The sequence below is a fragment of the Mesoplodon bidens genome (assembly GCF_964165515.1).
Source record: "Mesoplodon bidens genome assembly, chromosome: 17".
In the NCBI taxonomy this organism is placed as follows: Eukaryota; Metazoa; Chordata; class Mammalia; order Artiodactyla; family Ziphiidae; genus Mesoplodon; species Mesoplodon bidens.
Window position 1 is genome coordinate 843,299 of NC_138174.1, and position 26,094 is coordinate 869,392.

The 26,094-nt window shown below is 41.2% G+C and overlaps 1 protein-coding gene across 6 annotated transcripts in view; it reads left to right on the top strand.

Moving 5' to 3' along the window:
- ZMYM2 (zinc finger MYM-type containing 2) overlaps positions 1–26,094 on the top strand; it is an 85,590-nt gene that overhangs the window by 45,632 nt on the left and 13,864 nt on the right. For all 6 annotated transcript variants that reach the window (XM_081214939.1, XM_081214934.1, XM_081214937.1 and 3 more), the window contains 9 exons: positions 2,903–3,053; positions 3,516–3,631; positions 6,267–6,383; positions 8,289–8,439; positions 10,713–10,885; positions 17,708–17,873; positions 18,523–18,557; positions 24,074–24,203; positions 25,395–25,510. In XM_081214939.1, the coding sequence (XP_081071065.1) occupies positions 2,903–3,053; positions 3,516–3,631; positions 6,267–6,383; positions 8,289–8,439; positions 10,713–10,885; positions 17,708–17,873; positions 18,523–18,557; positions 24,074–24,203; positions 25,395–25,510 (1,155 nt within the window). The remainder of the gene's footprint in view (positions 1–2,902; positions 3,054–3,515; positions 3,632–6,266; positions 6,384–8,288; positions 8,440–10,712; positions 10,886–17,707; positions 17,874–18,522; positions 18,558–24,073; positions 24,204–25,394; positions 25,511–26,094) is intronic.

Here is a 26,094-nt window from a genome sequence, read left to right on the forward strand (position 1 = left end):
CACCTGCCAGTATAAGATAAAAAGTTGGGGATTTTTGTTTTAGCAGGTTTTGCTAAAACTAATGTGGTTTATTACCTCTAATCAGAATGAAAAGAAAGCTACATTTCAGTTAGATGTTAATGAATATAAAGATAATAACTTTTCCATGTGATGTCATGGACCTAAGTTTTTTTCAGTTGTATCTGGATGTGGCCAGGAAGTCAGTTCTGTGCAGCCACACTTGTGCCCATTTCCTAGATTAGATTTGCAGTAACAAGTCCATCAAGGCTTTATCTCTTGAGCACCTACCCTTGCCGTCCACTTGCTTGGTTAAAAATGTAGTAAATGAGATATTTTACTTACATCTAAAAGGAAAAATTAGGGAGAAGTTTTAGAATCATGTGATGGTTAATTTTGATGTTCATGTGGAGCTGGTTAACATGAAAATGTAAGGCACCTTTTTTCAATGACTAGACTGAAAACGAGCCCATTTGCCGCAAACTCCCCATTATTTTTTCGTTTTACCTCACCAGTGTTGTTTCTATCACACCTACCTCATACTCCTTCTTTTACTGAATTTATAATTTATTTCCCCCCCATGCCTGAATGGGGAATATAATAATTGTGAATTTGTTCCACTTAGTTTTGTTCCTTAAATCACTCAGTGCATATTTGGAGGGTGCATGGAATTTAAATATGATTATGTTGTTTACATAGGAAACAGAGAAAACGTGGCATGACAGCATGTATCTTTTTTGCTGATACTCTCCCGTTCGATGGGCCTTTTTGTTGTTGAAGTAGTGGCAACTGTGAAAGTGGCTGTTAAAGCGTTTTCAGTGTTAATGATTCTGTTTTTCTCAGTTTCACACAAAACTATTTCTCAGTGGGGACCAGTTGCTTAGCTTCTTGCTTACTTGACCCAGGTCAACTGGTCTACTTTTTTTGGGTACGTCTTAAAACTTACTAATTACTTAACCATTGTGGCAGTAAAATCATTGTCGACTTGAAGGATATTTCTAATAAGTTAAAAAATCTATTGCAAGATTAGAATGGATGATTGGACCTCATTTATAGCTGTAAAAGAATTCTTCATAGATGCTGCTCTGTGGAGGTCTCACATCCACCTGCTGGGAGCTGCTTTATTTTTCTCTCTGTAACTCTGTGATACAATGGCAGGTGTCCTGATATTTTTAGTGTTCCTCATTTGTACTGTGGTGCCAGGTTCTAAACATTCTTTTATTTTTCTTTGTTTCATTGATGTGTTTTCCTTGATACTTCTTCCTATATAAATAAAATTTAAATTATTATATTAGGCCCCAGGAAAACATGTTGTCCTTCCAAACAGAACAACAGCCTTCTCCTCTGCTGTCCCGAACATTGGGAGAGTCAGAATCAGACTGAATAGGTTTACAGTTATTCTTATTTTTTCCGTGTTAGTATCCTTTTGCTATTGATAAGTTTTTCTTTTTGGTTTTTCTTCTCTTTTCTTTTTTTTTGAGCATATCAGAGCTTGAAGAATGAGTTGGTTTCCACTTTGAAAAGTAAAACTTACGGCTTCCTTTGGGTGATGTTTAAGTCAATAAGGAACCACTAGGAATAGAACACGCATTCCTGGCATGGAAATAGCTGTGTTTTCTCATGACTTTTATATTAATTGTATGCTGAGAAGGTTTTTCCTTTTTTCTTTTTTTGGTGTTGATGTTAAGTTGTTTTTGGCTAACGTTTTTACCTTCAGTTTCTTATTTTATTTTCTCAAATCCTGTGGCATTTGTGAAATTTATCCATGCAGTTTACTCATTTTTTTGTTATTTTTGGCCTGATTGTCTTCTTCCCTGACATCTATTATTCATCCATCCATGGAACGTTGAGCACTTCTTATGTCATCATATTGTACTAGGTGGTGTTGGGTGCGAAGATGCGTGAAGTAATCTAAACATCATGTGGAAAGACGGATGCTCAAGTCCCTTCTATAAAATGACCTTGCGTCTACGAATGCGGAGGACTGACTGTACGATTACTTTGCATCGTGACATGTGATATTTGATTTAACTGATTATGACAGTTCTGTCACAGTTCAGAAAAGAAGTCAACTACAAGTTGCACTTTTAAAGGCTTTTACTCTTACTTTCGTTTGATTTCTAATTGTGACTATCAGGTCAATTTTTAAATGCAAACACACCAGTTCCTCTGAATTGTATTTTTGTAAGACTGTCCATATTTCAGTGATACTGCTTTTGTCTAGTAATTTCCAAGCTGCATCTCCTTTGGCCTTTCCTCCTTTGGTCTTACCTCATTCTCCGAATTACATCAGGGTTGGCAATATTCACCTTTGACATGAATGACTTTATTATTACCTATTGACTAATTATTAACTTTAATAACCAAAAATCATTTTGAATGAAGTTTTTTTAAACTAAAAAAATGTTAAAGTTTTTATATTTTATTTTGGTTGAACGAGGTTTTAAATGTAGTAGAAAGGTGTTAAATCAGTTTTAAGAGAAGTGTCAGAGTCCTTGGGACAATAGCAGCTCAGCTCTGAAGGAGGGTAGTTGTTTGATTATTAGGACTTAATATTTTGTAGGTTCATTTAATTTCTTCTGTTGCATGACAAGGAGGTGTGTCATCATTGTGAACAGAAAACACTGTGCCTTTCTTACCTCTTCAGTTTCTACTTACTTATATGTAAGGATTCTATTAATAGGGAAAACCACTATTTTTGAAGGAGACAGCTTAGATCATAGTTTTGTTTGACCCTAATATAGCTGCATTGCAGTTAACTCTTTGCATCAGATGAAGACTTCTGACCCACTAAGCCTGATTAGAGATGAACAGAATTGTTTTGCAGAGAGAAAAAGTATAATGAAGAGTACAATATTTTGTTCTAGTTAAATTTTTAATTTTCTTTTTATGTTTCAAATTTTAGAAATATGGAAAACTGACCACTTGTACTGGCTGCCGAACACAGTGCAGGTTTTTTGATATGACTCAGTGTATAGGTCCTAATGGGTATATGGAGCCTTATTGTTCAACTGCTTGCATGAACAGTCACAAGACAAAATATGCAAAATCACAAAGTAAGTCTCAGGTATTTGGAAAGTTAAAAAACTTTAGTAACATTAATAATTTCTTAACTACTCTTTCTCCTCTGACTTTCTTTTTACGCTCACTTTTAACTGCGTAACTGGTTTATCTTTATTATCACACTGAACTTCCTTAGTGCAAACTTTAATGCTTTTGATCAGTTAATTTTTAAATGGTTGGTGAAGCTCTGCCCATGTCTGCACTCCTAACTCAAATTGTTTTCCATTCAGACATGATCTAAAGCTGAGATTGTTTCATGTATCTGTGTATGTTTTAGAGATAGTATCAGTCTTCTTTTATGACAGTATTTTTTTAAGGTGCAAATAATCTCAGAAATTAATAAAATAACATTTACATAAAGTTTCATTAAACTATTCTCAGAGGTCAATTAAGACTTTTTTTAAAAAACTTTGATTATTTTATAAAAAATCAGATATGTACTTTTTCTCTCCTAGGTTTGGGAATTATTTGCCATTTTTGTAAGCGAAACTCTTTACCTCAGTATCAAGCCACAATGCCTGATGGAAAACTGTATAACTTTTGCAATTCCAATTGTGTGGCTAAATTCCAGGTTTGTTATTTACTTTGCCTAATGCTTCCAGTAAAATACACAAAGAAAATTAACGATGTAATATACTTCATCTTTATTCAATGTGCTGATTTTTACATATTTTGTTGAGGGTCAAATTGGAGGGTAGAGATTCTGGAGTCAGCGCAGAGGTAGCTTCACCAGCTCTCTAAGCACAGTTGCTCGAAATTGACTTCTTAATTGTTATTTATGATACAGACTTGGAAGGAAAGTAAATTTTAGCTACCAGCCTTTAAAACAAAAGGGTGAGTGGTCTAGCCAGCAAACGAGTTTACTCGGAGTAGCCGAGGAGGCGGCCCCACAGGCACACCTGGAGACTGAAAGAGGGGAGGAAAGGGGGGAGCTGGGTGAGATTGGAGCCTGGGGGAGCTGGAAGAGGGCGAGCGTCCCGGGTGGGGCTGCTCACCGCTGGGTTGCCCCTGGGTTGCTGGGCAAGCACGCACCTCTCCTCCTGCTGGTCTGAAGTTAGCCGCCCAGCTTCCTGGCCCCATTTTGAATGAGGTTTTTCTTGATTCATTTTCACATAGTGTCATTGAGCTCAGTGCCTGCCGTGCAGTTGTTTCTTAGCAGATGGTTTGAGTAGCATCTGACTTTTACGGGTTCTGTTTTATGTTAAGTGGGTGGAGGATGTAGGTACCCTTACCCCGGAAGTGACAAGTGTGCACGTTTTCTTCACGTCTTAGAAATTTGCTGTGGGACTGGAGACGGGACTCGTCCCGGTCGGCCTTCGGTTCATTCAAGATCAGCTTCAGGGAGACGTTTTTCGTTTCGGTCAGTGTAAAGAAGAGCTCTCTGACATAGTTGTCAGAGCTGGAGTATGGATAGTCTCAGGATAGGACTGCTGGATGTGTTCAGATGTAAGCTGGTTGACCAGTAAGGTGGAGTAGTTGGGGATTCAGTATGAGTTAAGTGGTTTACCTGATGTGTATGAAATTTCAGGCTAGATTGAGTTCATTAGTTTGAATTCAGCCAGGGGAATGTTGTTTTTGTTAATAGTTAGACCTTGCCTGAGCTTAGGTAATTAACCACATTCAAGATTAAACTTTTCTTTTGGAAGTTGGGATGTGGCCCCTGATACATCCTGAGAGTGGTAAACATTGCTTTCCACTTGTTGGTTCTTCTCAAAATAGAAATTAGGGACTAAGGGTTAATTATGGGAGAGGAGGACAGTGTCTTTGTCAGATTTTTAACTTTCTTCCTTTTTGATGTTGGGTAAACTGAAATGTGAATTAAAAATGTTTTCACTACTTTTTTCATTTAATTGAAACTTGTATTGCCCATCATTTGATAAGAACATTTGTGTATATACATTGTATATTTTAAAGAAACAATTTAGACTCTTACTTCGGAGGAATGCATCCAAGATAAGCCTGTAGGGCAGCCTCATCACTCTGTGACTGCACAAAAGTACAAAGTTGACAAATAGAAAAGCAGCATTTTTTCTTTATTTTAAAGCAAACCGTAGATCTTGAAGTTTTATGTCTTCCTTAGATGTTTTTCCATTTCATAGTAAGATAATGGGATAACATTTCATTTGTTTTGAAGGGATAATTAACTTTAATGGACTTCAGTTTTTTGGAAACACTAAGGTAAGGGTATTGTTGCTGGGTTTTATTTTTTTAAATAATTCATTCACCTGGTAGTTACGGTCTTAAATAAACGTGTTTTCTTTCTTTTCACAAACTCTAACTGTGTTGTATGATGTATGTCGAAGTTTTAAAATGATAAAGGTTTTTTTCTCCCTCCATTGCTGCCTTGAAAAATTTTGTACTATTTCATACATTCAACAGATTATATGTAATATGGATTAAAGAGTGATAATTAAATATCAGCATACTCTACTCATCACTCAGATTAGAAATTAGAACAAATTCCCCGCCCCCACTGCTGGGCATGCTGCCTGGCTTGTGGGATCTTAGTTCCCTGACCAGGGATTGAACCCAGGCCATCGGCAGTGAGAGTGCGAGTCCTGATCACTGGATCACCAGGGAAGTCCCAGAACAAAACTTTTAAAGCCCATGTATGCTTATATCTTTTTCTACTCTGTAAATCGTTTTAACTCTTAAAAATGTAATAAAACTAAAATAAATTTCTGGCATCAATACCAGTCTGTAAAGCTTACCCACCCCCCAACTTTGTTTTAAAAAAAGTATAAAAAGGCTATTTTCATGGATGGACTTGGAATGAAAATGATGGCAATAATGCAACAAATCATTAGTAAATTAGCTACTAGAGGCAGAACTAGGAGCTAGGTTCTTTTGTGTTTATTTACTAGTTCAGAACTTGGTGAACTGACCTCACTATTATTTGCTTGTATTTTCTTAAAAGAAAAAATCATAATTGAACTTTATGATTTTTTTTCCTTTTCCGTATTATTTTAAATAGTTAGTAGGAATCATGTGGTAGAAAATGAACTTCAGTTTCATAAAACGAACTTAGCATACTAGTATTTTTAAAGACAAAATTTAGAAATGTAATTTTATACGTTGAGGAAATAAGTATTTAAGAAAGATAGGTACTATTTTCCTGGACGTCGTTGATATTTGATGGTCGTCACAAAAAAAAAAAAACTTCTAAAATCCACCTCAGACTCCGTGTGTTTTGTGCTTTGTTTTAGGCTCTCAGCATGCAGTCATCTCCCAACGGCCAGTTTGTAGCTCCAAGTGATATTCAGTTGAAGTGCAACTATTGCAAAAATTCCTTTTGTTCAAAGCCAGAAATCCTGGAATGGGAGGCAAGTCCTATTTTGTTAATGTATGTTATCTAGTGCTAAAATGAAAGTCTGGTATAGTAACTATGACATTTCCATTTGAGAACCTATTTCTTAGTGGATAAGGATTAGTTCAGATTATGTGATGATTGGATTATTTGCTTTTTTTATGTGGGAGTAGCACCAAGAAAGGATCTGTTTCTTTTTAGGTCAAACAAAAAATTATTGAAGTCATATCCACGATATATTGTGTTCATAGTAGCGTACAGAATGTCATTTTAGCCACATACCTGGGGTGTCTTTTGTTTGTGCAGTGTTGTTCCCGTCTCTTTCCCCACCCCCCATCTTTATAAGTATTGTCTGTTAACTGTAGTATCTTACATTGCCTTATGTTTACCATGTTGTCATTAACGTTTTATAATTGTGTTTTAATAAAGGAATCCTAATATAGATTTTATTCTCCCTTTCTCATCACTCTTTCCTTCACCAGTTTATTAATTTACTTTGCTGTGTCTTTTTGCCGTAGCAAAAACTGTGAGCATTAATGTTTGGTTCAGTAAGGGGGCAGTAAGGAATGGATGGATGGATGGGGGTGGGAGGAGGATGGGACAGGGTGGCCCTGGCTGGATGCTGCTCCTGGAGCAGTGTTCACCTTCGGCTATTCTTTCTTTCCATGTTTTTAAGGGCATGGAGTATGTAATAAATGGTGTACAAGCTGTAGTGCTAACAACAGCTGCTCTTGAGCCAAACTTAATAGTGGCTCTTGGCCAATCCCTCCGTATCTGAGTCTTAGGCAGAAGGTGATCCCCAGAACTGGACTGCGTGATTTCTAACGTACTTCGGAACTCTGACAGTGTATCATTTAGTCCCTAGAGAAGTGGTGTGTTTGGTTCTTGTGTTTGGTGCCGTCTCAAGAGCAGTTAAACCAGTCGTTCTTTGAGACCGTTGTCAGCACCCAGTGGTGAGTTTTAGTGACTGTTACCGTCTTTAAATCACAGCAGGAAGGATGTTGAAGGCCCTGAAAAAAACAGAAACAAAGTTAAATCATTCACCTACTTAATGTTATAATCCTTAGCGATACATTTCCTATAGGCCACAGACATCCAGTTTAACTAATTCACTGCTATATTTAGACATAGCGCCACAAAATTCAATACCATTAACTACCCTAAAATTACTCAGTGAAAGAATAAAGGTATAAGTATCACTAAGACAAGATGGCAGTCTGGTGTTGCTAACAGAACTGGAGAAATGGGAAAAGAAAAGCTGCCGCCCTTTCCTGGTCGGCTGGATATTTGAGAAGTAGCTCTGGCTCTTGTGGATTTGGGGCCAGGAGAAATAACTAAATAATTACTAACCTTGCTCTATTCAAGGGAACCAACTCAGTCTCACACTTGGCCGCACACCGTGTGATGACCCCCAGTGGAATACTTTTCCCATAGTAGGTCTGTCACTATTAAGCTGTGGTAGGAATGCGATCGAGTCTGCTTGACTGTACTCAACACAGAATATTTCTTTATCCTTTTTTTTAAGAATATTTCTTTTTGAGTGAAAATGATATAATTGTCATAGTTCTTATCTTTTTGTAGCTTATCCATGTTGTATCTTCCATTGTTTTCTTCCCATTTCTCCAGTTCTGTTAGCAACACCAGACTGCCATCTTGTCTTAGTGATACTTATAGCTTTATTCTTTCACTGACTAATTTTAGGGTAGTTAATGGTATTGAATTTTGTGGAGCTATGTCTAAATATAGCAGTGAATTAGTTAAACTGGGTGTCTGTGGCCTATAGGAAATGTATCGCTAAGGATTATAACATTAAGTAGGTAAGTGACTTAACTTTGTTTCTGTAAAAGTGGCTTGTGTATTTCTTAAACTTGTTCTTGAGGTGGATGTCATATACTTACCAAGGTTCCCATTGTGCATTTAGAACAAAGTGCATCAATTCTGCAGCAAAACTTGTTCAGATGACTATAAGAAGCTGCACTGCATAGTTACATATTGTGAATACTGTCAAGAGGAGAAGACTCTTCACGAAACAGTGAACTTCTCTGGAGTTAAGAGACCTTTCTGTAGTGAAGGCAAGTGCATATACAGTGTTGTTCATAACTTTCATTAATATTTAATGTTTATTTTTTGCCAAAATATTTTCAAAATACGTAACTACATATGTTCAGAGTAGTGGTACAATTGTATAGCTGAACCAAAAACTTGAGTTAGCTTTTCTACTGTTATTTTATATGTATTTATAGACCTCTGGGCCTCAGAGTGTTTTATCTCTAAGAATTTGGTAACATGTTTTTCCATTACGAGGAAGTTTTGAGAATAAACCACAAGCATTATCATACCACGTCATTTCTGAACAGACAGATGGTGATCTGAAAGCTGATTTTCCAAGTGGATTAGAATTACTTTCCATTGGCTTCATTCCCTGCCCATTTACTGCCTAGTCTACAGAGGTGTTCAGTATACCAGACGGAACATCACACGAGGCATTACGACAGGCAGAAAAGACTTTTAGGTTTTCTATTTGGGATGCCAGGGAGACACTGGCTTTTGTATTAGTACATTCAGGAATTCTCTTTCCTCTCATTTATACTTTTTGCTGCTCTGGTGCCAGGCAGCAGATTAGAAAAATGGAGTTTGTTTCTCATTCTGATTCTCCAGAGATAGGAGCCAGGATTGTAGCTAAGGGTTTTGGGCTTTTTCTATTTTTACTTTTCCCCAAATGTCCTATTCTGCTCTGTGGCTCTCACTCTCTGTTCTTTCTTTGGCCCCAGGCACTGGCCTCCCAGCTTTCCTACCTGCTGTCCTCATCAATTATTTTCCAGTTTTTTTTTTTTTTCCCCTTCTTCCTGGATCCACTTTTTCTATCGATTTCTACTGCTAGTTAGAGGCAAGAAAAAGGTTGGAAAATCCTTAAAAAAGCAGTAGGGAATGGCAGCAATATCAAAAGATTATTAGTCCATTCAACAGGTGCCTCCGTTTATACATTAAGCATTTCACACTTGAGGTCATGTCTGCAAGAGGGTACTGCTTACAGCAGGCATTCCTATTCATGAAGGCTCAGTCCCCCAGATGAATAGTAACCACGTTTACTGTTAATATTGCAGCTGTAATGAAAAGTGACGTAATGTTTCATTAAAGAGATTGATTCTGAATTTAATTTAACTCTTTTACCTGAATTTTTGTGCAGTGACAGTCTCAGTGATTCACAAATCAGAGTGCATTAGTGTTGAGGGCTAGCATACATATCAAGGATCTTGCATCATTTGGATTATATGGATTTTACTAAAATGAACGACAAGTTGAAACAAAAAGATAATTGACATTAAAGAACATAATCTTCAATTGGGAGGACTTTCTGGGCAATAAAAGGTTAAAAAGGACGTCTGTTTTTTTCCTGTTTAGTAATATATTTGCTTTCCCTGACTGCACCTAGTTCTCTGCTGGAACCTGTCAGAAATAACAAAACATGTAATACCTGGTACTACCATCAAAACCTAGTTAGAAAGATAAAGCTAATAAAGGTAAAATATGAAACATGTTTTAAGATATAGTTCAAAGTGACAGAAAAGAAGCCATAAGGACAGTTCGTAAGTAATTGCCAAGTAAATTACATAGGAAACAGTTGCAGCCCCTATGAAAGGATGGGTCGTATTTTGGTAGATACATGAGTGGAAGGTCATTCTTAAGTGCACAGCATGAGTAGATATATGAAGATTATTTAATCCTTATAGAGATATCATAGGGGATAACTAAGATTTAAATGTAAGGACCGTTAAAATAATGCATTTATATAGTAGGTAAAGGAAGTGTTTTGATTAAAGAACAGAATAACAAAATGCTGTTTTTGGACGAGTCATTAAACCAGTGTTACTTCCCCGAAGGTCCTTTAGGGTGACAGAGACGGGCAAGGCTAGAAAACTGAGCTAAAATGCCTGCTTAGCTGAAGGTATCTTTAAGTTTGCTCATTGCCTCTCAACAGTCTCCACTTTTCATTTCTCTAAAATGCCCATTTGTGGTGTGTTTGTGATACTTAAGCAGGATTCTATTGGATTATATTTACACAGAGCAGGTTCAACAGTTCTGAAGTGTTACTAGATTTGAAAGTCTTAGAACATGAATTATTTGAACCCACACCATATCTCTTGTAACATTCCATGTTCTGTTGCAGTTTTCACAGGCTGGTGTTGATCACAGTAGATCTCACAGTTTTGATCAGGAGAGAAAGAGGACTGTATATGTGAATTTATAAACACTTCCTAAAGCCAGTGCTCTGTTTGACCCGTAAAACTCTTTCTTACCTCAAAAATGAGTTTTTGTTTTAATAATAAAACCTTATATTTCTCAGGCTGCAAACTGTTGTACAAACAGGATTTTGCAAGGCGTTTAGGATTGAGGTGTGTGACTTGCAACTACTGCTCTCAGCTGTGTAAGAAGGGGGCGACGAAGGAGCTGGACGGCGTGGTGAGGGACTTCTGCAGCGAGGACTGCTGCCGACGGTTCCAGGACTGGTACTACAAGGCGAGTACCGCCAGCCCCGTGGGCCCCCAAACTAAGATGTATCTGTATTTTCAGCAGTGTAGTTTAACAAAGTGGATTATTTGTCTAAAATTTGTGTCTTTATCTCACTAAATAGAAATGTTTTTGATGAGTACTTTATCAGTTATGAACATTGGCAGGTAATTGTTTTAGATACTTAGGATGTGTTTTGTTTTTTTTTTTCCTAAGTCCATAGTTTATAACAGGGTTCAATCTTTTTTTTTCTTTCATACATTTATTACTTCTTTATTTATCTATTTGGCTTCGTTGGGTCATTGTTGCTGTACGTGGGCTTTCTCTAGTTGCAGCGAGTGGGGGCTACTCTTCGTCACAGTGCACAGGCTTCTCATTGCGGTGGCTTCTCTTGTTGCGGAGCACGGGCTCTAGGCGTGCGGGCTTCAGTAGTTGTGGCACATGGGCTCAGTAGCGGTGGTGCAAGGGCTTAGTTGCTCCGTGGCATGTGGGATCTTCCCGGAGCAGGGCTCAAACCCATGTCCCCTGCATTGGCAGGCAGATTCCCAACTACTGCGCCACCAGGGAAGTCCCCAAACATCTTTTTAAATAAAGAGAGGAACAAGATACTTTCCAAGTTGTTATAGGCTAAGATTTTGCTGCACTTTGAAAGTTACTTCACTATTTTACTGTTATTTCTGACTACTTTAAGCCTTAGAATTAAGGTTCACATTTTAGAAACACACAGCACAAATACTAACACACTGGAGGCTGCATCCCTTTCCGTCTGGATCAGTACCTTGTTACAGACAGATGAGAAATCACTCAGGAAATGTTACTTTGATGCCTCTAAGCGCTCAGTTTCAGTTTAGCACACAAATACACCTTTTCCTCCACTGTTGAGGAGGCTTTATTTTCAAAAACTGATTTTGGATGCAGGTGTTTAGTGGACACAGATGTGGAAACTCCATTTTGTTCTTACTGTCTGTCACCCTTTTCACCATTTGCTTTGCTGTTTGAGACAGAGGTTGTTACCGTGTGATATTGAGGAACCCCTGTCATTAGTTTATCATATAGATTTCTGTCCAGTCGTATAATTGTGAACTCAAAACTTCAATTCTTTCAAATAGTCTTTCTTGGAGGATATTGTTTTTTGTTCACAACACATGGGCTGTATTTCTCTGTTTGGCTTCTTTCTTTGATTCTTCCTGCTCTCTTTTCTTTCTTTTTTTTTTTTTTCTGCGGTTCGCGGGCCTCTCACTCTTGTGGCCTCCCCCGTTGCAGAGCACAGGCTCCGAACATGCAGGCTCAGCGGCCATGGTTCACGGGCCCAGCTGCTCCGCGGCATGTGGGATCTTCCCGGACCGGGGCACGAACCAGTATCCCCTGCATCGTCAGGCGGACTCTCAACAACTGCGCCACCAGGGAAGCCCACCCTGCTCTCTTTTATATTACTTATAATTAAAAGAGAGAAATCGTTTGGTTTCCTTTTTTGGGAAGCAAAGAAGTGCTCTTTGGCGAAAGACCAAGTTATTCTAGGTGTTGCCATTTGTTCCAGTTTCCTATTTAAAGGATAATTGTAGCTCATGTTTTTATAAGTTCAATGATGAAATTTCAGGGAGGCAGTGCATTTCAGAAAGTTAGTTAAATAACTAGTGACAATTCTGTGTTTATGTTTAATGTCAGTATTCTATACATTAAACATTTTTATTATTCCTTGTCTTACTTTAAACCCCACAAATCTTTATATAATATATACAATAGCATTATTACAAACTGTACTAATCTGAGGAGTAAAGACACATGATAGGAATTTGTAAAGCAAGCAACAGTGATGATTTTTAATGTAATCAATAGGATTACAACGCCCCTCCTAATTAATTGGGCCCTGTGTGGAGGCAGCCAGTGCTGAGTCAGAGAATCCCTGTGTTCTGTGCTTTCTGCTCGAGCAGCGTCTTTTCTGACATTTTTCATGAGTCCCCTTATCCACTGCTACCATTACATGGTCATCTTGAAAATGTGTTAAATTGAGTCCCAACCAAATTATGATTTTTTTCCTGACCTTCTTTCCCCTTCCACTTTTTAAATTTAAGAACTCAGAATTTTAGATTTTAGTTCATTAGAAAATGTGACCCATAATCTATAAAAAGTGCCTCATCAAGGAATGTTTACAACGAGAGCAGCCAGCCCAGCTGATGCCGCCACAGAGGAGCACACGCCGTATTTACCTAGAGTTTCAAGAGCTTTACATTTTTGTTTGTTTAAATTTAAGTATTTGATACTATATTTTTAAAATTAAAAATATAATATTTATACCCATGTTTGTTGAACTTGACAAGACCTTTTGAATAATCTGTGTTTTCAGGCCTGTAAAATGGTTTCCTTTTGGATTTAAAATAGAGGTTAATTAAATACTGTCTCTTCGAAATTAGAATACAAAAGCCATTGAAATCATGCAACCAAAAAACGCTGAGAATAAAATTAATGTTTTTTTCTTCTCCCAGATAACTCTTTAGAAGGAATTAGGTTTTACTTTTCCTCAAGGTTAATGTTTCCAGGCATAATGTGAAACCAGGTGGGAGGATAGTTCTTTTCATTTCTGTAAGTTTAAATTTTTTGGAGAAAAAGGATTTTGTATTGTAATAGAATAAAAGCTAGGTGTTTGACACACAGCGAAGATACTTCCGAAGTCCCACTGTTTGCCAAGAATACTTTCATAGTACTTCTTAATAGAACTAATAAGCTTTTCTTAAACTTTCTTCAAATTACAGTTTTTTAATATAGGCTTTTTTAAAAAATTTATTTATTTTTGGCTGCGTTGGGTCTTCGTTGCTGCGCGCGGGCTTTCTCTAGGTGTGGCGAGCGGGGGCTACTCTTCGTTGCAGTGCGTGGGCTTCTCATTGCGGTGGCTTCTCTTGTTGCGGAGCATGGGCTCTAGGCGCGCGGGCTTCAGTAGCTGTAGCACATGGGCTCAGTAGTTGTGGCTCACGGGCTCTAGAGCGCAGGCTCAGCAGTTGGGGTGCACAGGCTTAGCTGCTCTGCAGCATGTGGGATCTTCCCGGACCAGGGCTCGAACCCGTGTCCCCTGCATTGGCAGGCAGACTAACTTAACCACTGCACCACCAGGGAAGCCCTAATACAGACTTCGATTTGCCTTAAAAACCAGTAGTGAAGGGTGACAGTGTTAAATTCTTCAGTGCAAATGCCCCAACAGTCAAACAGCATGACTTTGGGCTGTAATCAAATTAATACTTACATTTTAATAAGCCTTATTCATAAAAGGATACCTGAATGAAAAATAATTTTGGGGCTTCTATGTTTTTCTTTTTTGTCTATAAACTGCCAGAAATATTGATTTTAGAAAATCATTCATTGTTTTTGACATTAAGTTTTGAAAGGAAATACCTAATATTCTCGCTTTAAATGTACCTTTGGGTAACTGAAGAATTCTTATCACTTGAATGCTTTGCATAGTATCCAGTGCCCAATCTTTTATTACTGCATTCTTTTTTTAAATAAATGACTATAAAATCCCCTGTTTCATTTTGTTCGTGGTTCCCCCTTGCAAAATTAGGTCTGACTGGGGAAGTGGGCAACAAGAGGGTGGAAGGTTACAAGGATGTGTATACATCAACCCAAACTGTCCAAGACAGGTAAGGGGCTGTGTCAGTGTAGGTCCAATGACCTTTCCTCAGTTACTGCAGAGGAGGCTCCTGGATTAGTGGAGTGGTTGGATTAAGGTTTTTGAACTGAGTTTCATTAGTACCTGCCTATTATTTAGATTGTTTGAATCAGTAACTTTTTTTTTTCCTCCTCAAAATAATACACAACCCTTGATATTTCACAGTGACAGGAAAACCACGAAGTGTTTTTTAAACCAGAAACATGTGTTCTTATACTGTAGGAATGTTAAGCTCTCCTAAGAGTCCTGTCTGGTGAGTAGGAGGTAGTGGTGTTGGTGTAGGTAACGAATGATGGGCATTAGTGAGATTTTCCATTTAGCATGGTTCCAGGCACTTTACCAGGAGTTTGTATGAGTGGCTGCAAAAGGAAGAAACAAGCCAAAAAACAAGAGGTTCACAACCTCTAAAATTTTGATTATGGTATTAAGCTTGAATTAGTATTGAGTTCTGTTATTATCCTTTTTCCTGAAAAAATACATACATATTTTGTTGCCATCTGCAAATTAGCACTAATCTTGCTCCTTTTATTTTTTTTAATTGAAATCATCTAAATTTGTTTTGAACTTCCTGGAAGAAAGGAGCTTAAAGTGTTGTTAGGACAGAAATCCAAATGTCTATAATTATAAAATAATGAAGCGATTTTATTGTTCAGATTCTTTGGGTGGAATGTACTTGGTTGTAGGCTCTAGGCCTATTAAATTATTGTGTAAGTGGAAATATTACCGTATACAAAGAGTCAGCACAGTACTTTTTATACAAATACGAATTGTATACAAATTGATTTGGGTTTTAGATGTTACACTGAGAACCTTCTTACAGCATTTTACATGTTAGGATTTTTATTTCTAGTTACTCATATTAACTCATTTGTTTTTCCATTGTCTTTGTAACTTGGTGCACTTTAGTAAATCCTTGGTTTTGACTTGGACTGTTTGCTTTGAATCCTGCCTCTGCACTTTGGCATTTGGCCCTAAGAAGTAACTTACTGTATTGGGACTTTAGTTTCCCGCCCTGTTGTGAGGCTTGTGGAATGGAGAGGGCAGCCTGGCCTTTGTTTTCAGGTTCTCATCTTCACTTTTGCTGTGTTCTTGACTGTTTAGACTCAGTTCCTCCCGTGGTACTTTGGCTTTTCTTTGAGTATAAAGTATAGAAAGGAAAAAATCCCGGAAACCTGGAGCACTTCAATGATTATTTTAAAGAACAGTCTTTGCTGGTGAGAGTTTTATATAGGGACTTTTTTTTTATTATTGAGTAAACTAGGACCTGGTTGATAGTAAGTGCTAATGTTACTGTGATTACCATGTTATATTACCAGCAGTATACCATTTAAGCTCACAAGTTTTTGGACAAGAGATGCAATATTGGCATCACTTAATAGTCATAATTTATACTGCAAATCTTCATTGGTTTAACATTTATTCGGCAGGAGAAATCCCTGACCTGGAGAAATAAAGAGCCTGTGTTCTGACCCTGGGTGGGTATGTCTGTTACATAAGACCTGTTTACCCACACAGCCCTTTGTTCATGTGCCAGCCAGGAATTTGTTGTAGTGTTGATTCATGGGACTCCTGTGGAGACATAAAGTGAGTGGTTTCCAAACCCACAGTATAAAAGTCTGGGTGATTAGAGCAGCGAGGGAAAGCTACAGCTGTGACTGTTACCAGCTACCAAGTACTTAATATTTACTGCTTTGTCAAAACTTCTAAGTTGGTGGCTAAACTAAAGGGCAGTTTTTAAAATTGCAGTAATTTATTTCTACTGTAAGTAGATAAAAAGCTTAATTATGAAAGGTACTGTATTTGAAATTGATTGTTATACCTTTTGGCCCACTCATTGATCAAGATGTTAAGAAATAGTGAAAATGGGCAAAATCTAGGTAAATGGAATCTCTCAAAAATCTGTCCCTAGATTAATTGATTCCCCAATCATAAAGTATAACTTTTTATGTATGAATTTTAGTTGGTTTTATTTTGCATATTAAGTTGTAGACTAGTTAGGGCTGATTGTTTTCCTAGATGTAGTTCACATTTGTGATCTTAAAATATAATTGTTTTTTAATTAATTAAATACCGAGTGTTCTAAGACATGAACTTGAAGTTCTTGTTATTAAAACAGTTATTGGGGCTTCCCTGGTGGCGCAGTGGTTAAGAATCCACCTGCCAAGGAAGGGGACAGGGGTTCAAGCCCTGGTCCGGGAAGATCCCACATGCTGCGGAGCAACTAAGCGCATTTGTCGCAACTGCTTGAGCCTGCTCTCTAGAGCCCGTGAGCCACAGCTACTGAAGCCCACGCACCTAGAGCCCGTGCTCCGCAACAAGAGAAGCCACCGCAACTAGAGAAAGCCCCTGTGCAACAACAAAGACCCAACGCAGCCAAAAATAAATTTAAAAAAAAAAACAGTATCAAAGCCCTTCAAATTTATTATATTAAACTATTGAAACAAAACATTTCAAATTAACATCCATGATTTTCTCAGCATAAGAGCTGGTTTCAAAATTATTCTGGTCTATACAGTTGTATTAAATGGGTCCATTATGAGCTCAGTTGAACCTGGGAAATCTGTTCATTAATCAGAGATTTTCAGTGTAGTATGATTGTGGGAGACTTCGACCAGTATATCATTATGGCTCTCAAAATTATTTTGTAATATTAAAATGCATTGTACTGGGACTCCCCTGGTGGTCCAGTGGTTAAGACTTTGCCTTCCAATCCAGGGGGTGTGGGTTCGATCCCTGGTCAGGGAGCTGAGATCCCACATACCTCGGGCCAAAAAACCAAAACATAAAACAGAAGCAGTATTGTAACAAATTCAATTAAGACTTTAAAAATGGTCCATATCCAAAAAAAAAATCTTAAAAAAAAACATCATACCAATTTGGTCTACCACTGTTCAGTTTTTTTGGTTAGCCTATCTTTGTAATGCTGGTCTTTGACTTCTGGTAAGTATAGAAAGGGATTCTGACAATTAGGTAAATTACTACTTTTTAAACTTTTGTGGATTTTACTGTATGTTTATGATTTATATTACAATTTTATTTTCTCTTTATCTGACATTGTTTTATCACATTTGACAACAGTCACTGAAATGTCTAGAAATCTTGTAAAATACATGTCTGACTTTTTAAACCTTGTCGTGGGAGATGTCTGACACCTTCCTTTTGTCGTCAAGGCTGCAAGGTGTGACTGCTGTAAATCTCAAGGCACCCTGAGGGAGAGGGTGCAGTGGCGAGGGGAGATGAAGCATTTCTGCGACCAGCACTGCTTGTTGCGTTTCTACTGTCAGCAGAACGAGCCCAACATGACAACCCAGAAAGGCCCTGAAAACTTACATTATGGTATGTGATCGTTTAGGCAGTAACCTGAAAAACCTGTAAAGCAGTTTTTAGTTTCAGAGATCTGGATTCAAGGTAATGATAATAAGCAGTTGATTTCAGAGATAGTTTAATAGCAACTTCCGTAGTTTCCCGGGGTGGAAGTGCCTTCAGTGATGTTTCTGTAGATGTACTGCTTTTTGTTTTATTCTCTTAAAAATTTAATGCTAGTTGAAAAAAATAGAGTCTACTTGGGGGTAGAGAGAAGCTAAACAGAATTATAACAAAAATTGTAGAAAAGTTGATCTGCCTATCATGTGTCACTTGCAATTTTAAATGAAAACTATTTTTAGCAAATTGTATGTGCCTGGGGGTAGGTAGGAGAAACAACGAAAACCCTTTAGACTTATTTAATAAATGAGTTAAGTCTAAGAATATAGTATTGCTCCCAAAGCAGTGTATACTTTCTGAGGGGACAAAATGGGGAAAGAGTTAATTCCACTACTTAGCTCTGTATTTCAGCTCTCAAATCTCATATTCTTTACTTGAAAGAACTTAAAATATATTTTCTTCAGTAACTATTTTAAAAATCAGTAAAAATTAATGAGAAATATGGATTTAGAAAATCCTGAAGAAAGTGATATTGTCTTATTTTAAATTTGTTTGTTTTTAGATCAGGGTTGTCAGACGTCCCGAACCAAAATGACAGTAAGTATTGCTTAAGTAAAGTGCTAAATACTGACTTTCTTCATGTGGGGAGAAAAAGTAATTAGTCCATTTTCATCTGATTGTAATAATAAAAGATTTTTTTACTTTCCTCTGTTGAGACAGTTGAAGATTCATATTCTGCTAAATTACCCGATATAAAAAAAGGTCCTTTTCTACCTGCTAAGGAATATAAAGGTGAATTAATTGTGGCCTTTACCCACATTGGGTGAGACAGACATATAAATATTTGCATTGAAGCGCTCATCCCAGCTGCATCTTTAGGGCAGTAGCAATGGTGCGTTTGAAATGGTTGAGTGTATGCGGTCCTGGCAGCTGTGACAAAACTTCTGAACAGCTGAGTAGAAGGTTGCCAGTAGACGATGAAGAGTCGGAGGAATAATAATGTTCAGAGGCGTGCGTGTTTGGCCAGACTGTTCACTGGGGCCGACCTTGGAGGGACCTGAGGGGGATCCTGGGAAGCGGGAGGCAGGCCGGGCTAGGCGGATGCCCCTCAGACAGGTCTGGAGATCTGTCCTGGGGGCCAGGCCCAGGGAGTTTGTAAGCTTGAGGAGTTCTCCTGTAATGCTTTCTCCTGGGTTTTTTTCTGTTTTCTTTTTTTTCTGTAGTGTTTTTCTTTCTCTTGGTGTAATACATCAGATTCTGCTTTTACATTAGCATTTCAAGGCTCTTGTGGGCTGAAAGTGGCCGTTTCTGTATAAAAGGAGCCTTGCACTGAACAGTGGGCCGGCCCTCTTGTGCCCGCCTGCAGGAGCCACCCTGATCCAGGGTCCTCTGTGGGAGCCATTTAGCAGCATCATGGTGAGCCTCTGCTCGTGTGGCCCTGGGCAGAAGGAGTTAACCAGCTGTGGCTACACATTGGAATTACCTGGGGAGTTCTCAAAACCTTTCGAATACCTGGGCTCCAACTCAGAACTTCTGTAGTTTTGAAAAGTTCTTTAGGTGATTTTAACATGTAACCACAGTTTAGGATCTCTGATGTAGATGAAAGATGGGTGTTTTTATATTATTCCATGCAGTGTTTGTTTTTGGCTTGATCTTAGTTCCCCCGCGCAGGGATCAAATGGAACGCAAGTGCAGAGTCCTAAGCACTGTGCTACCGGGGAATTCCCGGTTTGGGGCTTTGATGTTAATAGTTAGAATGCTAGACAAGTAAGAGTGCTTTTTTCTTTGCTTTCCTCCCCTATCTGTTCTGCCCTTGTGGTAATATATTTTTAAGTCAGATAATTCAGGAGTATTCAGCTGAATTGTCAGGTTCTAACCAGGCACTTGATCCATGCTGAGGAGTGTAAAGATGATCACTCCCTGTTTGGCATCTGCTTGCAGCCGTAAGGCGACTCCCAACCTTGTTTCAAAGCTTTGACCAAGGCTTCGAGACACCCTTCCGCCCGCACAGAAGCAGGTGCTCTTCTGCAGGAGCACTGAGGCCGCCTCATGGGACGGATGGAAGGATGGGCCTTTGCAGCCATCACCTCCTGTCACGTAGAGCCCCTTCCACCTTGTCCTTGGATGAGAGCTCAGCTGTAGAGTTTGGGGCACGTTACTTTACGGTTCTTTGTGTGACTTTCCCCTTATTTGTAATGTGGGTATGAAGACGGAACCTCGTCGGGGTCATCACCAAGAGCGCTAACCCACGGGGGCAGGGCGTGTGGTGTTGGACACACAGGGCCTGCATCGGGGAAGCCACTTGAACCCTGACTTCAGAACTCTTCGCTCTGTCACCTCCACTGGGCTGTACAGCTTTTGAGCCTCAGTTTCCTCATCTGTAAAATAGGAGTGAGAAAACACCTACTACCCCTTGTGGTGCTGAGAGGGTTAAAGAATTCATTTCACGAGTTGTGTGACTTTGGTGCTTTGCATAGTGTCCTAGTCCGTTTGAGCTACTATATATTGTATAACAGGATGCCATAAGCGAGGCAGCTTACAAACAACAGAAGGTATTTCTCGGAGTTCTGGAGGCTGGAAGTCTGAGATCATGGCTCCGGCAGACCTGGTGTCTATTGAGGGCCTGCTTCCTGGTTCCCAGACGGCAGTCTTGTCGTGTGTCCTCACGTGGGGGAGGGGTTTTTTTGGTCTCTTCTGTGAGGGGCACGGATCCCATTCACAAGGGCTCTGCTTTCATGACCGAATCACCACCTAAGGGTCACACCTTCACATGACATCCCCTGGGGATTAGATCTGAGTGTGAATTTTAGGGGGTCATAGACATTCTCTATAGCTTAGAGTCCCTGGCCATATAGCAAATACTCAAGAGGTGTGGTGGCTTTCGTCATTATAATTTTCATTATTTGGGGTCCTTCTTCAGAATTCATTATCAGTAGGAATAGATCCTGCCTGTTGACCAACAGAAAAGTAAGAAGCATTATCAAGTGTTGGTTTTTACCAGGTGGCATAGTTTAGTCGACTTAGTGCCCTGTCAGCAGAGTGACGAGTAACCTAGGATGTCTGTGCCTTTGACCCCTGGCTCATGAGGGGGTTCTAGAGTATTTCCCAGTGCAGACCCAACTTACCCAGGTTTGGTATGTAGTAGATACTCAATAGCTGTTTGTTAACTGTTCCTCCCGCTTTACAGTTGAGGAAATTGAGGCTCAGGAGACCGAGTGACTTGTCTGATGTTGCACAGCGGTGCCGTCAGACCAGCCTCCGTGGCACGGGGTTGGAAATCCTGGTGAGCGTAGAATGAGCTCACACGGGACCAGCCCCCTGGGCCATGAGCATGACTTGAAACTTACGAGAGATCCACCGTACACCGTTTTGTATTAGTACCCTTTCATGTTTGTGGATCGGCCTGCTCTCTAAGATGTGTCTGTCACCCCTGAATCAGTGCCCACTAGCTGTCGAGGTCACCTGCAGACCGTGCGTGTCCAGGGGTGTGGGCTACTGGGGCTGCTTGACCATCTCCTCTCAGCTTATGCTTTAAGCAAGTGTCCTCTTCACAGTCTGACGAGTGCCAGTTTTTCCTATTTTTGTGCTTTGTGTTGGTGATTTTGCTGCTGGGTTAAGCACCAGAAAGTGCTGTGTGTCTGACTGGGGGACCCGTGTGAGTTCAGTTTTGTGGATGGACGATATGGTTCATCTATAAAGAGGGATAAGAGATCCAGCGTCTGTAGGGCTAAGGTAAACTCTAGTGCGTGGGGAAGCTGTGGGAAAGATGGTATGGTGACCAAATTTGTGGATTCGCGAGCTTGTGACTGATCACAGCACAGCACAGTGACCGGCAGGCAGGGTGCTGAGACTGTGAGCTCACAGCCTGTCACCAGGATCAGGGAAAGGGTGGCCTCTTTGTGCTGGTGCTGGCCCACTCACATGTGAAAAATGTGGGCCTTGCAGGCCCCGGTGGGTTCTGCAGGTCTGGGCTCTGCAGAGGGGGCTGCTGGGGGTTACGCAGGAAGATGCAGGTTGGCTAGTTTTTGCAAGGTCTTTGGTAAAACGAACCTACCGAGTGCTAGTGGTCTCGAAGCCCTGACCTGAATCCTTCTGAGACTCTGTGACCTTGCTCTTGGGCCAAGGCCAAGGCCAAGGGTGACCAAGTGCAACCCTCTGGTGCGTAGAGCCCCAGACCACGAGCGCTTAGAGGGGAACCTGACAGAAAAAGCAGGGGTGGTGTCCAAAATATTCTGGGGTTGGTTTCGCAGCTGCATCATCCTAGAAGTTGAACTCGGCCTCCAGAATGAAAACCTTGAGCCTTCGGGTTTTGATTATCGGATGTTATCCATTGCGGTGGAGGACTCAGAAGCCACCCCCAGACGCGGAGTACCCCTCCCCCACCCCCAGCAGGGCGCACTGGGCTTTCAGGGCCCAGTTGCAGCGAGGACGCCGGGGACGGGCCCCGCCTGGCAAATGAGTGGCGTTGGAAGATGTTTGACGAGACTGCGTGGAAAATGTCCGTCTTTTAAGGTGTTATAGAAAATAAAAAGAGGAGCGTTGAAAACATGGTGCGCATCGCACACAGATGAGTGGAGGTGGTTGTGGCAGAAAAGGTGGCCAAGCCCAGCGGGGAGACCGGACAAGGTGGCAGATCAAAGCCGCAGAATGGCTGCTGGAAGACGGCCCGAGACCCCCGGAATTCTGCCCTGACCGCGGCTGAGATACTGTCCTGGGGTCCTGCCGCGGGGCCGGGATGGGCCTGGGCAAAACGCCGAGAGACCATGAGGGCTTCATTTCTGACGCGAGCCCCGCAGGGACGCCCGGGTTTCCCCGCGCAGCGCAGCCCTGGGACGGCGGCGAGGCGCCCTCGCTTTCCCGGACTCGGGCTCCGCCTGCTGCGCATGCGTGCGCGGGGCGGGGCTGCGTGCGCGGGGCGGGGCTCCGTACGCCGCGTGCGGATTGAGTTCCCTTTTGGAGCGAGGGTTCCGTGTCCGCCGGGGTGTGTGCGCTTGGCACCCGAAGACCCGAAACTCTGAATTGTGTCCCTTTCCCCGCAGCGGTAGGTGGTGTGCACAGCACCTTCATGTCGCCCCATAGGCACAGAGCTGCAGCTTGCTTTACAGCGTGTGTGTGTGTTTCTGTGGTGTAAACGGTACTGTGGTGAACAGGCGGAAACGCCTGTATCGAGAGGAGACGTTCCGAAAATTGCAGTGGTTGGGACAGAGGAAACAACTTCAAGTTTGATAACATTTTTGGTAATAATTTTCATCATTTTTCTCTTCAAATTTAGCACCACGTATAAGCAGTTTGTGCAGTGGAGAGAGCTAGAGTTATCAGAAAGCCATAATAAGAGTCTAATTATTTTCAAAATTCAGGTTAACAACTTTGCTTTTGTTTTGTTTTGTTTTTGTTTTGCGGTACGCGGGCCTCTCACTGCCGTGGCCTCTCCCGCTGCGGAGCACAGGCTCCGGACGCGCAGGCTCAGCGGCCATGGCTCACGGGCCCAGCCACTCTGCGGCACGTGGGATCCTCCCGGACCGGGGCATGAACCCGCGTCCACTGCATTGGCAGGCGGACTCCCAACCACTGCGTCACCGGGGAAGCCCAACAACCTTGCTTTTTTACTTAAGAGTGAGACTTGTCTTCTATGTTATTTTAAAAAGTACGCTGGGGCTTCCCCGGTGACGCAGTGGTTGGGAGTCCGCCTGCCAATGCAGTGGACGCGGGTTCATGCCCCGGTCCGGGAGGATCCCACGTGCCGCAGAGTGGCTGGGCCCGTGAGCCATGGCCGCTGAGCCTGCGCGTCCGGAGCCTGTGCTCCGCAGCGGGAGAGGCCACGGCAGTGAGAGGCCCGCGTACCGCAAAAAAAAAAAGTACCCTGTGGTATCTTTCGAAAAACACAAATCTGTAGAGTGAACGATTACTACTGCTTTGCCAGTAGCTGGGATAGATTCATGTTGATCCTTCCAGATTAAGACTTTGGTAGACATAGTAGAAACAGCATAAATTGATTATATTCTTCCACTTTTGTGTGTTCTCGCTGCTGGACCTAGAAACCAGATACTATTAACAGCATAAAGTAATAAAAATTAGAGGCAGAAATAAAAATGTTTCTCTTTGCTTCTCTGTAGGGCTCAGCACCACCCCCTTCTCCAACCCCCAACAAGGAGATGAAGAACAAGGCAGTTCTGTGCAAACCTTTGACCATGACGAAGGCAACTTACTGCAAACCTCACATGCAGAGCAAGTCTTGTCAGACAGGTGACTCGCATCCTGACCCTCGCTGAGTGAAATCCATCCTTTTCTCAAATAATGGGCTACAGAATAGATTTGTTGGGTCACTTTGTCACTTTCTGTTGATTTTGCTTACCTGGTTTTAGACATGCCTTCAGAATACAGCATGTCATTTAAAGTCATTAATAAAGATCAATCTCTAACAAAGGCCTGCAAGTTATGTCACCAGTGATAAAACGCTGTATCAAAAATTTCCTTGGGGGCCAAGACCCACTAAAGTTACAGTGCTCTTCTGAGAAAACCATCTATTTGAGTGTGGTCTACAACCGTAACTATTCTGTCTCCTTGTCAGAATGAGTTGAAATCATTCAGATATGTATTTTCATCAAATTTAAACGTTACCTGTATTCTGATTGTTTGATTAAGTAAACCATTTTTGGGGGGTGTGAGAGTGTCTGGGACCATATAATACTTTAAAAGATGTTTTCTTTCTATTTTAAAAAAGTCTAGGGACTTCCCTGGCGGTCCAGTGGTTAAGACTCTGCTCTTCCACTGCAGGGGGCGCAGATTCCATCCCTGGTCGGATCCCCACGTGCCATGTAGCCAAAAAAAAAAAAAAAAAAAAAGTCTAAATTCTGCTTGTGCTCTCTATAACTTAGGACAGCTACTGCATTCAGTTTTGTTGTTTTTGGTTTTTTTGTTTGTTTGTTTTTGGCCACGCCGCGCGGCATGTGGGATCTTAGTTCCCTGACCAGGGATGGAACCCATGCCCCCTGCACTGGAAGCGTGGAGTCTTAACCATCGGACTGCCGGGGAAGTCCCTGTTGTTGTTTTTTTTTTTTTTTTTTTTTTTTTTTTGTGGTACGCGGGCCTCTCACTGTTGTGGCCTCTCCCATGGCAGAGCACAGGCTCCGGACGCGCAGGCTCAGCGGCCATGGCTCATGGGCCCAGCCGCTCCGCGGCATGTGGGATCCTCCCAGACTGGGGCACGAACCCGTGTCCCCTGCATCGGCAGGCGGACTCTCAACCACTGCGCCACCAGGGAAGCCCGTCCCTGTTGTTTTTAACTTACCTAATTTTTTGAAAACTGGGAGTTTCTTTTAAATGGGTACTGAGGCACTTAAATTTTTCTTTGTTACCACATTACTTTGTCTGAGCAGCTGTGTTTAAGTGTGGTCATGGTTGACGTTGCTCCTTGAACACGTTCTGTGCCCCCAGACGGTGAGTGGAGGACAGAGTACATCCCGGTGCCCATCCCGGTGCCCGTGTACGTGCCGGTGCCCATGCACATGTACAGCCAGAGCATCCCCGTGCCCATGACCATTCCTGTGCCCGTAAGTCAGACTTCCAGCTCCCCTTCTTCCTGACATCTCTCAGGTGCAGGCGGGGCAGCAGTGGGGTGGCGGTGACTGCTTCAGTGACACTGGTGGGACAGAGGGTGGAGGCTTGGCTTTTCTTCAGCGGTTCACTTGGGTCTGGGTGAGGCTTTGCCAGGGGTTGCTCTGTGTGTAATCAGTCAGGTAAGCGCTTGTCCTTGAGAGAGAAGTTCAGCCGATGTCTGCACCTGCTTTACACATACTGTGTAAACATATTTGTGTTCATTTTAGAAAGAAAGATTTGTGAAACATAAGGTTTACAACTGATACATGGAATGGAGGCTCATATAAATGTCATCCCCTGCAGTGCTGGGGATACTGTATCAGGGCTTGGCTACTGTACTGTAGTCCCCTGGCAACAGAAATGCCTCAAAAATTACTTTGTTACTTCAAAAAGTAGCTGCTTGTATTCGGGGCTTTCTTTGTGATACTTAACATACGTGTTCTTTCCAAAACTTCTAACCACTGCAGCATTATGAAGTAGATCATGTGTCAGAGTGATTTTTAATTTGGAAAAATACCTTGTAATGTTGAGTGAGCCT